The sequence below is a fragment of the Carcharhinus amblyrhynchos genome, chromosome 1 (assembly GCF_965287045.1).
Source record: "Carcharhinus amblyrhynchos chromosome 1, sCarAmb.v2.hapA, whole genome shotgun sequence".
NCBI classification, from domain to species: Eukaryota; Metazoa; Chordata; class Chondrichthyes; order Carcharhiniformes; family Carcharhinidae; genus Carcharhinus; species Carcharhinus amblyrhynchos.
Window position 1 is genome coordinate 121969904 of NC_137324.1, and position 15063 is coordinate 121984966.

The 15063-nt window shown below is 42.7% G+C and overlaps 1 protein-coding gene across 1 annotated transcript in view; it reads right to left on the bottom strand.

Moving 5' to 3' along the window:
• enpep (glutamyl aminopeptidase) overlaps positions 1-15063 on the bottom strand; it is a 55242-nt gene that overhangs the window by 8907 nt on the left and 31272 nt on the right. Inside the window, exons 8-13 of the mRNA XM_080191796.1 lie at positions 8551-8616; positions 8138-8203; positions 7873-8024; positions 4574-4650; positions 2369-2499; positions 2190-2245 (exon numbers count right to left, since the gene is read on the bottom strand). Of these exons, the coding sequence (XP_080047922.1) occupies positions 2190-2245; positions 2369-2499; positions 4574-4650; positions 7873-8024; positions 8138-8203; positions 8551-8616 (548 nt within the window). The remainder of the gene's footprint in view (positions 1-2189; positions 2246-2368; positions 2500-4573; positions 4651-7872; positions 8025-8137; positions 8204-8550; positions 8617-15063) is intronic.

Here is a 15063-nt window from a genome sequence, read left to right on the forward strand (position 1 = left end):
GCAGTTTCAGTGCCATGGTCTCATAACATTTGGGTGACACGGTAGCACAGTGGTTAGCACTGCTGCTACACAACTCCAGGGACCTGGATTCGATTCCCGGCTTGGGTCACTGTCTGTGTGGAGATTGCATATTCTCCTCATGTCTGCGTAGGTTTCCTCCGGGTGCTCCGGTTTCCTCCCAAAGTCCAAAGATGTGCAGGTTAGGTTGATTGGCCATGCTAAAATTGCCTGTTAGTGTCCTGAGATGTGTAGGTTAGAGGGATTAGTGGGTAAAATATGTAGGGATATGGGGGTAGGGCATGGGCGGGATTGTGGTCGGTGCAGACTCAATGGGCTGAAGGGCCTCTTTCTGTACTGTAAGGTTCTATGATTCAATGAACTGTGCCGCAATGATAATAAGAACATAAGAACATAAGAAATAGGAGCAGGAGTAAGCCATCCAGCCCTTCGAGCCTGCCCCGCCATTCAATAAGATCATGGCTGATCTGTCGCTGCTCAGTTCCACTTTCCCGCCCTCTCCCCATAACCCTTAATCCCCTCTCCTATCAAAAACCCATCAACCCGCGTCTTAAAAATATTTAGCGAGGCAGCCTCCACCACTTCAACGGACAGAGAATTCCAGAGATTCACCACCCTTTGAGTGAAGAAGTTCCTCCTCAACTCCGTTCTGAACCGCCCCCCTTTTATCTTGAGGCTGTGCCCCCTAGTCCTATTGTCTTTTTTGAGCGGGAAGAGTCTTTCCACCTCTATCCTATCCATCCCATTCATCATCTTATACGTCTCAATGAGATCTCCTCTCATTCTTCTAAACTCTAACGAGTACAAGCCTAGTTTATTCAGCCTCTCCTCATAGCTCAACCCCCTCAACTCCGGTATCAGCCTAGTAAACCTCCTCTGCACTCCCTCCAAGGCCAAAATATCCTTGCGCAGGTGCGGCGCCCAAAACTGCACACAGTACTCCAGCTGCGGCCTCACCAATGCCCTATACAGCTGCAGCAAGACCTCCCTACTTTTATATTCAATCCCCCTCGCTATGAAGGCCAGCATCCCATTCGCCTTCCTGACCACCAGCTGCACCTGCAAGCTGGGTTTTTGCGACTCATGCACAAGGACCCCGAGGTCCCTCTGCACCGTCGCCTGCTGCAGTTTTTCGCCTCGTAAGTAATAGTCCTTCCTACCATTTTTCCTACCAAAGTGGACCACCTCACACTTGCCAACATTAAATTCCATTTGCCATTTCCTGGCCCATTCGCCCAGCCTATCTAGATCCTTCTGCAGACTCTCCACACCCTCCGCACAATTTGCCGTTCCCCCAATCTTGGTGTCATCAGCAAATTTCGACACTCTACACTCGGTTCCCTCCTCCAGATCATCTATATAAATGGTAAAAACCTGAGGCCCCAGCACCAACCCCTGGGGCATTCCACTAGTCACCATCCGCCAATCCGAATAGCACCCGTTGACCCCCACTCTCTGCTATGATATTACAAAGTTCTTATATTAACAAAATTGCAAGGTAGGTTACTGGGTGGGATTTTAGAGCCTTGTTCATCCCGAAACTTTAAAATCCCGCTTCAGTTCAATGGACCTTTCCATGTCTGTCCCTTGCCTGCTCCGTTTCCTGTGGCGGTGGGTACAGTAAAATTCAGGCCACTATGTTTGCTTGCAATTTCTATCAATGTTGCACACTTTAAATGACAGATTTTTGTGTGACCAGGAGGATTTCTCCATGTTCCACAAAACGTTTTTGATTCATTCTTGCGATGGCCCGAGCATCTGCTCCCCAAACAGGCCCTACTTGCTGGCTGGCCACATGCTGCTTCTGCCTAATTTTCTCCCAGTAACCTGCAGCTACTGAGAAAATATTTAGGGCTGAAACCTGGACCTCCGAAATGCTTCAATAGTTTGGCAACAATGATATAGTATCCATTCAGTACCCATCCTGAATATCTCTCAGCACGATACAAGAAATGAGACACCCAATTATGGCCAATTTAGTCTTATGTTGTAAGCCTTTGCTCATTAGGAACTGCGTAGAAATTTTACAACTCTTGTAACCATCAATCCAACTTGAGTTTTGATCAACGCCTTAAGAATGGTAGGGCAGTCTCACAACTCAGTGCACCCTAATTTCTTCCTCTGGAAACAATCTCTTTAAAATTCAAGAATTAAATGATTAAAATACTTACCTTCCAAGTGAAAAAGCATCATCAATTAATCCCGTACGGTCAGCAACTGAAAAGAACTAAATGGAGATGCAGATGTGAGACAGACTTTTGTGGGCACAGAATTCTCTTTTAAATAAACTGTACAATTTTTAGTGTTTGTATTTTGAAAACTAAATTAAAGGAAAAACAGCTATCCTTACTGTGTGGTTCGTTGTCAACTTATTGATGATTTCATCCCAGGCTGTTGCTTCATATTGCACACGATAGAACCCAACATGGTCTGTGTTTATTTTCAGTAATCCACTGGGTGGGTTATTGTATAATTTAATATCTAAACATTTATCAAAGAAGAACAGTAAATAAATGATTTTTTACCTGTATTCTAACAAAACAGATAAGGTAGGCCAATACCATGAGTAAAAGTCTCCTTCTAATGGTTATAAAATTCTTACTTCCAATTTGTTTACCCTTCTTCTATCAGCAAGTTCTAATCTTTCCAGTCTTTATCCTTATGGGTTACTGTCTTAATTCATCAATACACATTAATGCCTCCTGTCAGAATTTCCTTCCCTTGTTATGGCCTTCCTTTTTATTGTCTATGGCTAAGATTTGCAGATTTACTCCCCAGTCTTCTGAAACAGGTATCATGAAGAAAAAAACTTAGGGGTAACCTTCCCTCTAATTTTCGTTCCTCTCTTGTAGGGAGGCACCACTTGGCAAAGCCCAACGTTGGCACAACTTTGACACTGAGCTATTCTCATGATAGTTTTCCAGGGGAGCATCAATTCATCTCTGTACGGCACCTTTGCATCCAGTCTCCAATGAAGGACAAATCGGGAGAAGCCTGCATTTTTCTGATCACCAGACATAAAAAAACGTTGATTCCAGGTCTGATTGGAGATATGTAGGGGGATGTTAACTACCACACAGGAAAGCCTAAGGAGCAACAAAACTATCTGTGATGAAGAGGGAGGCCCTTAACAGCCAGGCTTGATTCATGTGTTGCTGGTTGACTTTCCAAACAAAATAATAGACAATGTCAATTTGATCATTAAAGTCGATTGGCTCAGAAGCCAATCTGAAGTAAGTGCAGGGACACAAGTTCTGGTCAGCAGTTTGAGAAGGTGGGAATGGAAGGATAGTGGTGTTACTGGGGGGAACGTGTTGGAGAAAATCCACACAGGGAAGCCTATACGTTTCTGATATGGGTGGAGGAATAACCTATACCTGGAACTACTCTTCAGCTGTTCCCCCATTTAAATAGCAGGTTATCAGGAACACTGCAGCAACTTAGTCATTTCGGCAAACATAAAAATAGCAGTTAGTCTCTTTAATGTCCCTGGGACACAATCTGCATATTTGGAGAAGGGACCCATCATTTCATCAATGCTGCACACACTTTCAAACTAAGGTCAACGAGATTGGGCCAGGAGACCACAGGCATATCTTCCACACAAAAGTAAAGCATTGTGGATGCTTGAAATTTGAAATTAAAACTACAAATAGTTGCTGGAAGTATTCAACTGATCAGCAGCATCTGTGAAGAGACAGAAATAGAGTAGGAATTTTACCACTCTGCCCCACCATGGATTCGGAGTGGTTAAGGGCAATGGAAATACCTGTTGTTCTCGAGTGAGATTTTTACAGTCTCAGGTTCAGCGATGCCATAAAATCCCTCCCCAAATGTCAGATGAAAGGTAACAAACCTGAAATATTGGGCTGGACTTTCACTAAGACCAGATAACTCAGGAACCCTTTTGTCAGGAATGTCAGGAACCAGTTCTGGGGTCAGTTTAGTAGAATTTCTGATTTTCGGGAGTGCCTTTTAAAAGTGAAGGTCGGTTCGGGTCAGAAGCCTGCATTCTGCCCTCCCGACCTGGCCAGCTCCATTGTGGGGACAGGTATGTGCTGGTACTTTGCAATTTTCTAGGTGGGCAGCCAGGTTTTTAGTGATTCCATCTTCTACTGCATGTACTACAAACAACTAAGCCGAATCGTTAAAAATCATTTGCTCCAACATAAATTAACTCCAACAGCTAATTAACATGATGGGTAACTGTTCCTTTCTTACCCTGCAAACCACTTTGTATCAGATAATTTTCTATTTAAAAGCTCAGAGAAATAAGAATAATTTTGATGATGACACTCCAAACTGGCAGTCCATTTTGGAGTTTCCATCCCAAATCGGGGGGAGGCCACAGTTGCTGAGAGCTTCTGTTGGTAACTTGGGCTCACTGCATGAGTGGGCTTCTGTTATCCACTTGGATGTTGCTGTCCTCAAAATTAGAATTTCCATGATCCACAATGTACTTTCTACTTTTGTTTTGGCTTTCCAGCATTTGTAATTTTTGGTTTTACTAAAAGTCTACAGTTTGAGTCCCGCCTTTCTTTTAACTCATACGTACTGGTTGAACTTGAGTTGAAAAAGGCTTCATTTTTCTCATTCGCTGTGCGCCATTTTATGGGGATATTCCATTGGTAGCTGAAATTGAAAAGTATAAGATTCAGTAATTCTGCAAGGTTTACTGTATTATTTTACCATGGTACCACGCATTGTGCTTGTGTATCTTTCCTGCTTTGGTCGTTCTAAGCTGTAATGCACTTTCATACCCTTTTTTCCTCATCACCTTGTTACCTCATGCATGGTGAAAAATCAAAGCCAATATTTTCTGAGCACTATAGTGCTATAGCCATATACACACGTTAGTGACAGAGAGGAAGAGACCAGCTGATCCATCAAACAACTAATGCACAGCATGTTGTCCGCACCCAGCATACCACTTCCTCCTCCCCCACCCCTGTCTATTCCCCAGCCATCCATAAAATTTCCTGGAAAAAGTGGGGCTGGGGGAGAAAGCAGAACATTCAAAGGATAACACTCCTGGAAATTCCTTTTCAAATCCTGCAAGTAATCTAACAGGTTTCAGAGGAATTCAGTTTTTTCTCACTGTCACTTGCCCATGTGCTGTTCACATTCCAGCGTTTCAGCACTGCCATTCCATTTTGCAGAACTAAATCATACATAATGGGCAGTGACAGACCAGAATCAGAGGAACTTTCTCCTTATCTTAGATTGGGATAGTAGCATCGTGGCAATATATCCAAAGCCCAGATTAATGCTCCAGTGACATCCATTCAAATGTCAAACAGCACCCAGGAGAATTTATGTTCAATTAATAAATCTGAAACAAAAAGCTTGTCTCAGTAATGGCAATCATGAAACTACCAGATGGTCATTAAACCCCATCTGGTTCACTCACATCCCTCAGGGTGATAATCTGCCATCCTCACCTTGTCAAGTCTACATGTAACTCCTGACCCATAGCAATGTGGTTGGTTTTTAACAGCCCTCTGAAGTGGCCTAGCAAGCCACTCAGTTGTGCAAATAGCTTGGTATGGCTCCTGCCCTGTCCAAGACACCAATAAATTACAAAAGGTCGTGAACAAAGCGCAGTCCATCACTCAAACCAGCCTCCCATCCATTGACACTGTCTACACTTCCCACTGCCTCGGAAAAGCAGCCAGCATAGTCAAGGAACCCACCCCCACTCTGAGGTTTTATCTTTGGTGTTAACCGTTTGTGTTGCACCTTAGTGAACGCCTTTTTGAAGTCAAAGTATACTACACCCAGTACTACATCTTCTGTTTTGTGAAACCATGTTGACTTGTTCTAATCATGCTATGTTTTTCTAAGCGCATTGTTAAGACTTCCTCAATAATAGAATCCAGTATTATCCCAACAATGGACTAACTGGTCTGTCATTCCCTATTTTTTCTCCCCTTCCTTTCTTGAATAGCAATGAAACATTTGCTAACCTCCAATCTTCTGAAACCATTGCAAAATCTTGGTAATTTTGGAAAATCATAGCCAGTGCATCCACTATCTGTACAACTTTCTGTTTTGGAACCCTAGGATGTAAGCCATCAGGTCATGGAGATCTGCTGTGTTTTAGTCCAATTGCAATATTGTAAAGCTGGTATAATGAGTTGGCAGCCCATTCTAAATCACTCCCAATGATTATTTCCATTTCTTTCCCTTCCCTATCACCATCACTTTTTTACATCCTTCCTTTCCAATATTTATACAATTGCATTTTAAGTGAGAAGTTTTTTTTTGCCTCAGTAATTACTGATGGCAATGCACCCATGTTCTAATAACATTCTGTGTGAAAATACTCCTAATTTGCCACTTGAGCTGGCAATGATAACTCTGAGTCTGTGCCACACTATTACTATTTTACCAAAAGTGGAAAGAATATTTCACTTGCATTATTTTTTTCAATTTTTGCCAGGTTTCTGTAATGGCATTGGCATTGGGATTCCAGAGATAAATTTAGTCCAATTGGTACTCTGTTGATACTAATTTCTTTAATTTGCCCATTCTACTTAGCTCCTAGGTTAGTTTCTATTTCTGCTATGTAACTAGTGAACTTCTACTGTGAAGAAGACATGAAATATTTGTTAATTGTCTCTTCCATTTCCTCACTTCTCATGATAATTTCTCCAGTCTCTGCATCCAAAAGAGCAATATTTACTTTAGTTACTTGCTTCCTTCTTGCACACTTGCAAAATCTCTTACAATCTTTCGTTAATACTCCTGGCTAGCTTTCACTCATATTCTATTCTTTACCTTTTTATTTACATTTTGGTGCCTTTTGCTGGTTTCTAAAACACTCCCAATCCTCAGATTTATTACTATTCATTGCAGTATCACCATCTTATCTTTCTGTACATGTCTAAAAAAGGAACCACAGGTGCTTAAGAGCAAGATTATCACAATTCTCAAGTGTCACTCAACTGTTCAATTCATAGCAAGCATCAGCTGAGGTGTACTGAATCCTGGTGATCTACATAATTAGTTTGATGTAGGTACATTCGGTAAACTCATGTGCTCCCTCAGCTGCAGGGGTCTGGTTGAGAACTTCTCAAGGATTGCGGTGGGAAAAGTCCATCACCCTTTTCTCAGGGCAGTTAGGGATGGGGATTAAATGCAGGCTTGCTAGATTCAGTTACATTCCAGAAACAAATAAGAACAGCTTAAAAACAGCTCTTATGCTCTAGAACATCCCCCAACACTGTCACCAAAGGACATCATTAGGGCAACAAATATTAAGTACTTATATACATTGCTTATAAAGTAAGGTTGTACCTTACTTTAACCATAAGAGTTTACCAGTGAAAGTCGCAGGATCTGATGGTAAGTGAATGAGCGCCAAGGATAATATTGTTGAGGGTGCAACTGGCCACTGCGCTGTACACATATGGCTCAGTATATAGAAATAGGGTCTCATTACTTGTTTTAAACAGGCATAGTTATTGCATAACTCATTCCAAGAAGAATTAAGGCAATTTACTTGTGGGTTATATAAATACATAACTAAGTAGATTTATATATAAGTTGAAGCACTCATTTTTTGACAGAGCCCATAAAATCTGTCTTAAAGTCAGGTGTGTGCATGTGTCTTAGAATGGACCAAGAATCAGGTAAATTAATCACCATCAGTTTCTTGACCTTACTACTCTCCTCCAGAAACATCATTGACATGAAAATTGATACAGACCCAGTTGATCTTAAACATGCTTAATCTTTGAGTTAAATTAGTTGTATAAATTGTATCTGAAACCAATTGCAAGAAGTTATAAACTAAAGTGCATTTAAAATACAATAAAGCAAATTAGTTATGTACTGGACAAGATGTCTTACTTTAGAGGCGAAGGAGGTTGAGTTAAATTTGCTTTTGGGTCTAACAAGAAGCGTTTCTGTGTAAGCGTTGAGGTTGATTCAACATTCAATACAGGAAAGCCCATCTGCCGTGTCCAAGTATCCATCACTTCCTTTACAGGCTTACCACTGACCTACGGTAGAAATTAAATCAATATTTCCTAAAACAGTGGAAAATTTGAATCAGCCCAAGCAGCAAATTCTCGAGCAAAAAGCAACAAAAGGGATCATTTCAACTAGACTTTACCTCAGTGAGGGCTTGCCAGAAGTCATCAGTCTTTGCATTTTTAAATTGATGATTCGCGAGATATTTCTGATGGTAGAATTCAGCAATTAAAATATTTTCCTCAATTATTGGAACAAAGTTTTTCTTTCTAACAAAGCAAATATTAATTTCCTTCTTTCTCCTTCTTGGGCTCACAGCAATTTTCACCATTCACAGGCAACATGTAGGCAATTGATTAACCCCTCTACCAATGCCACTCTCCTCATTTCTGTTGGGAACCAGTTAGCCTCCAGTTGGTGTCCCCAATGACAGTATGACTGATAATGGGAGCTCACCATTAGGTAAATATCAGCACAGAAAATGATCTTAGGGCAATTATAAAGCCATGGTGCACTGCCATATCTCCTTATGAATCTAAAAATCTAAAAATGTACCTGGCAGCCTTTTTGAAATGCTTCAGGAGTCATCCAGTCACGCAGCATACGTAGAATTGATGCACCCTGCAAGCATAAATGCACATCATAAACAAAAACATAGTAATCCTTCAACATTTGGTCTATGTTTATGAAACATAGTGTGCCCTTACATGAAACAAAGAAGAAAAAGGCAATGAAGCAGAGCTTTTTTTTAGAAACTGAAAGTATTTTAAATCTGTAGAGCAGACTATCGGTGCAGTGGTGGAATGAGAAACATAAATAGATTTCAATAAAGAATAAGACAGGTTCTGGTTAGCAAATAGGATTGACAGGTTGAAAGGATTCTGTCTGAAACTGGTACTGCATTACTGTGTTAACAGGAAAAAAGTAAAATGTAGAAGAAGTTCAACTTCAAGTGCAATAACTAGAGAAAAGAGTTGGTAATAGGGATGAAATTTGTGATGAAGCTTAATTCTACCAGGATTATACCTTATTCATTGCATCTGTTCAATTCAGTTAAAGTTTATTTATTAGTCACAAGTAAGGCTTACATTAACACTTCAATGAAGTTACTGTGAAATTCCCCTAGGTGCCACAGTCCAGTGTGTGTTTGGGCCAATGCACCTAACCAGCATGTCTTTCAGAATATGGGAGGAAACCGGAGCACCTGAAGGCAACTCATGCAGACATGGGGAGAATGTGCAAACTCCACACAGACAGTGACCCAAGCCAGGAAACAAACCCAGGTCCCTGACACTGAAGCAGCAGTGCTAACCACTGTGCTACCGTATCACCCCATGGGACTACGTGACAGACCTACAGACCATTATCTAATCCCCCCACTTCACTCCATATTCCAAGAGGACATGTTTGGGGCAATTCTTGGGCTGCTCTGAGGACAGGCTTGTTAAAACTCAGGCAGCTCATATGAGGTTGCCTTCAGCAGAGACCTACTAGCTGCAATGGATGCAGGAGAAAAGCAATATTCATTAAGTTGTAGTGTCCTTTCTGAACTTTTCTTCTACTCTTGGGCATGCAATTCCTTTGATCTTTCAGGCCCTTGTTGATGCATCATTACAGCAGCTGAGAGTTCTCAACTATGTAGATGACATACTGCACAGGTATACTTGGATGGCCAGAGATTCTGCTCCAATAAAATTGCTCTAGCAGATTGGGAGATGCAGTGGAATTAAGGCCTGGTCAGCGTGATTTTCACTGCGCTGTAAAAAGTCTGGACCAGATTCTATAGTAAGAAGTCCCACAACACCAGGTTAAAGTCCAACAGGTTTATTTAGTAGCAAACGCCACTAGCTTCCGGGGCACTGCTCCTTCGTCAGGTGAGTTACTTGACGAAGGGGCAGAGCCCCGAGGGCTTGTGGCGTTTGTACCAAATAAACCTGTTGGACTTTAACCTGGTGTTGTGAGACTTCTTACTGTGTTTACCCCAGTCCAACGCTGCCATCTCCACATCCAGATTCTATAAGCAGAGTGAAGAGGAAAATTTATCTCTGGAATCCCAATGCCAATGCCATTACAGAAACCTGGCAAAAATTGAAAAAAATAATGCAAGTGAAATATTCTTTCCACTTTTGGTAAAATAGTAATAGTGTGGCACAGACTCAGTTATCATTGCCAGCTCAAGTGGCAAATTAGGAGTATTTTCACACAGAATGTTATTAGAACATGGGTGCATTGCCATCAGTAATTACTGAGGCAAAAAAAAAATTCTCACTTAAAATGCAATTGTATAAATATTGGAAAGGAAGGATGTAAAAAAGCGATGGTGATAGGGAAGGGAAAGAAATGGAAATAATCATTGGGAGTGATTTAGAATGGGCTGCCAACTCATTATACCAGTTTTTACAATATTGCAACAGGTCAATACATTAATGGCTAGAAAACAGCACACCACATTTCTAATACACCTTGCTGATGGGCAAAATTGCCTGCTGGCAGCATGAAGACAGTAAATTGTTGCTTTGATGTCAAAGCACTGGCTTATAGGGTCCTTTATTGTTATATGATGTGAATTGTCCACACAGTATCCAAGCATATGATAGTCATATAATCAACCTCATACTAACTGATGGTTGCTTTGCTGTTTACAGATACAATTCGTTTGTGAAACTGGACAAGAGTCATAAAGGCACATGAGTTGAAATATTAGAACAATTAATTTACTGTGGTATACACATAATATTTCAGTAAATGAACAGGATCTAAACAAAGGTCAGCAATGTTCTTGGACAAAGACTGTAACAGATTATCAATAATGAAAGAGTACAGGGGAGATTTACAAGGATGTTGCCTGGACTGGGAGGCATGCCTTATGAAGTTAGGTTGAGGGAGCTGGGACTCTTTTCTCTGGAGAGACGAAGGTTGAGAGGCGACCTGATAGAAGTTTATAAAATGTTGAGTGGAATAGATAGGGTGGATTCTCAGAGGCTATTTCCCCGGGTTGAAATGGTCGCTACGAGAGGACACAGATTGAAGGTGCGGGGAGGCAAGTACAGAAGTGATGTTAGGGGTAAGTTTTTCACTCAGAGGGTGGTGAGTGAATGGAATCGGCTGCCGTCAGTGGTGGTGGAGGCGAACTCGCTGGGGTCTTTTAAAAGACTTCTGGATGAGTATATGGAATTTAATGGGATTGGGGGTTACAGATAGGTCTATAGATTGGTAGGTGTTGATGTGATTGGTGCAACTCGTGGGCCGAAGGGCCTGTTTGTGCTGTAGTGTTCTATGTTCTATGTTCCATACACGCCCCTGTTTGCATTCAAACATTTTAGTTTGCAAAGCAGGGATCGTTTACATTACTTTGTTTATAGTCCAATTCAGCATATCTTTCATTTCACCACCATTACCCACGTATCTCACTGTTAACAGATGTCTGCGATGCAATTCAATAATATGGAATGATAATAAGTTTTAATTGCTCTCTACAGCACATTTATCAAATATGGTGAACCCAATTTATAGTATCAGATTTTAGGGCCCACGGTCACATTGAATCTATGTTGTACAATATAATTGAGAAATACATTTATTCTTCTGCAAGATTGAAGTGAAAACATTTACTTTTTAAAATAGTGAATTTCATACAAATGTGTTAATGTGCATTCCTTAATATTAGTATCTCACAGCACTATTTCCACCCCTAGCTTCTAAATGATTGGGCTACATTTGTCAACGGCCTTGAGATCCCGATGCTAGGGTCATTCCCAGATCATCTGGATGGCAAGGCTTCTCTCGACATCTTCCAAAATCCAGTCAATTGAGGTGGGGGTGTGGGGGAAGGTGACCAATCTTGTCAATAATGGATGGTGGGCACAGTTATTGCCTTATGGGGGCATGAAAGCAACATCTCTAAAGGAGAGTCTGCAGCCTTCATACTGGCTGCACATAGAGAAGGCTGCAGAAAAGAAGTGCATTGAGGATGGTTGCATTTGAGGAAAGGTGGCTACACACTTCAACAATGCTTGCCTGGAAATGTTCTTGCAGGTGCTACAAGAGGAAGAAGCCAGCTGGTCTCATAGTGAAGGCTGAGGAGGTGAGCAGCTGTGGGATTATGGCATTAATGTGTGTGCAGTGGCAGAAGTGTTTCAATGACCTGGTTAGGGCTGGCAAAGTGAGTAGCATGTATGATGGTAAAATGTCAGGCCCACATACATAATGGTAGTCAATTCATGATTATGCAGATAGAGGAGTAGCTGATGGAAATCGACAGAATGCCAAACCATGTTGTACCAGCAGGTATGTATGGCGAGAACAGTGAATCGAATCTTTCTCAATTGTCTTTTCAATGGCAGCTCTGTGGTACATGATAACCAAATGAAGTTCAGGAGTCCTTACTTCCAGAAGAATTGTTGCAGAAAGATGCCATTAACACCAGACTTGACACTTCTGTTGGCACAGTGGCTGTGTAGCAGAAGTCATCGGGTTCAACAGTGATCTCAGAGAAGGAGGAGGCACAATATGATGCACTTCACATATGTTCAGTGCATACTTCACCAATGCAGATACCCTTGCATTGGTGAGGCACAAAATGTGATTTGAATGTTTGTTACTAGCTAATAAGCATTGCACATATGTAAGAGCAGTGGACAGAGGCAGCTACAACTGCAGCCAGTTCTCATTGTAGGATTGAGAGCAGATCCAACAATGTTGAGCTTTCTGTAGATGCAGATAATTGGGGTCATCAGAAAAGTGGGAAACAGAGCAACAGCGGGAAATGTGTGAACATCTGTCAGAGTTCCCAGAGGCTGTTCACACCTAACATCCTATGATGGAAGAATGAATCCATGCCATGAGTGGCATCTTGTCTCTGGTTTATGAGTTCATGGCCCCATCCACTGACAGAGTGGTGACCTTGATGAGAACTGCAGAAGGTCAGAGGACATGGAGTTGGGGGTAGGGTGTTAGCGTGGATAGAGGATTGGTTGACAAATAGGAGGCAGAGAGTGGGGGTCAATGGGTGCTATTCGGATTGACGGTTGGTGACTAGTGGGGTGCCCCAGGGGTCGGTGCTGGGGCCTCAGCTATTTACCATTTATATAGATGATCTGGAGGAGGGAACCGAGTGTAGGGTGTCGAAATTTGCTGATGACACCAAGATTGGGGGAAAGGCAAATTGTGCGGAGGGTGTGGAGAGTCTGCAGAAGGATCTAGATAGGCTGGGCGAATGGGCCAGGAAATGGCAAATGGAATTTAATGTTGGCAAGTGTGAGGTGGTCCACTTTGGTAGGAAGAATGGTAGGAAGGACTATTACGTGGCGAAAAACTGCAGCAGGCGACGGTGCAGAGGGACCTCGGGGTCCTTGTGCATGAGTCGCAAAAACCCAGCCTGCAGGTGCAGCAGGTGGTCAGGAAGGCGAATGGGATGCTGGCCTTCATAGCGAGGGGGATTGAATATAAAAGTAGGGAGGTCTTGCTGCAGCTGTATAGGGCATTGGTGAGGCCGCAGCTGGAGTACTGTGTGCAGTTTTGGGCGCCGCACTTACGCAAGGATATTTTGGCCTTGGAGGGAGTGCAGAGGAGGTTTACTAGGCTGATACCGGAGTTGAGGGGGTTGAGCTATGAGGAGAGGCTGAATAAACTAGGCTTGTACTCGTTAGAGTTTAGAAGAATGAGGGGAGATCTCATTGAGGCGTATAAGATGATGAATGGGATGGATAGGATAGAGGTGGAGAGACTCTTCCCGCTCAAAAAAGACAGTAGGACTAGGGGGCACAGCCTCAAGATAAAGGGGGGGCGGTTTAGAACGGAGTTGAGGAGGAACTTCTTCACTCAAAGGGTGGTGAATATCTGGAATTCTCTGCCCGTTGAAGTGGTGGAGGCTGCCTCGCTAAATATTTTTAAGAAGCGGGTTGATGGGTTTTTGATAAGAGAGGGGATTAAGGGTTATGGGGAGAGGGCGGGAAAGTGGAACTGAGCCACGACAGATCAGCCATGATCTTATTGAATGGCGGGGCGGGCTCGAAGGGCCAGATGGCCTACTCCTGCTCCTATTTCTTATGTTCTTATGCATGCAACAGGTCATGTGTATGTGTAGATGGGTTTCAGATACCAAAGATATCAGGTCAACTTTGAGCAGTGTTGACTGCTGGATTGGCAGAATGGTGTGGGTATGCCGGCGTTGGACTGGCGTAAACACAGTAAAAAGTCTGACAACACCAGGTTTTAGTCCAACCTATTTATTTGATAATATACTCACAAGCTTTCGAGGGGACTGCCTCTTCGTCAGGTGAATGGAGAGTTCTCCATTCACCTGACGAAGAGGCAGTCCCCTCGAAAGCTTGTGAGTATATTATCAAATAAATAGGTTGGACTAAAACCTGGTGTTGTCAGACTTTTTACTGTGTTGGCAGAATGGTCCAGAGATATATGGGCCCACTGCAAATTGTGAAGAGCTCCTTATAAGGAAAGCAATGCAACTGGAACATGGAAAGGTTGAGTGATGGTTAGATGAAGACAATGGGGCTCTGGCAAATCACACGCAACTTTGATAGTGCCCATTGGCCTCTGTGACATGCCACAAATTCTGCTTTCAGCACCAATGGCAGAGACTGTCCTTGCAGAGATGCAAGTGGTCCAAACTGTGTCAGATCGCTCAAGAGCTCTGCAATCCAGAAGTCATTTTCCACAGGCATGAAATGGACCGGAACAATAAGGCCATTAGGCTGCTCTCCATCAGTTCCAGGAGCAGCACTGTGTCGAAGCACTCATAACCAAACTTGTTAATGCACCTTGTTAGAGATCCCTTGGGATTACCTTTACTTATGTATGGCACGGTATGCTTAATGAGCCTCAACACGCGTTTGATGCCTCATTTAAATGTAGTTGTGTGTGATTCTTCCTCTCTCAGGAGGCCAGGTCCAGGTGTAGGGTATGGAGGGGCAGCACAGCAGCACAGTGGTTAGCACTGCTACCTCACAGCTCCAGGGATCTGGGTTTGATTCCTGGCTGGGGTCACTGTCCGTGTGGAGTTTGCACATTCTCTCAGTGTCTGCGTGCGTTTCTTCCGGGTGCTCCGGT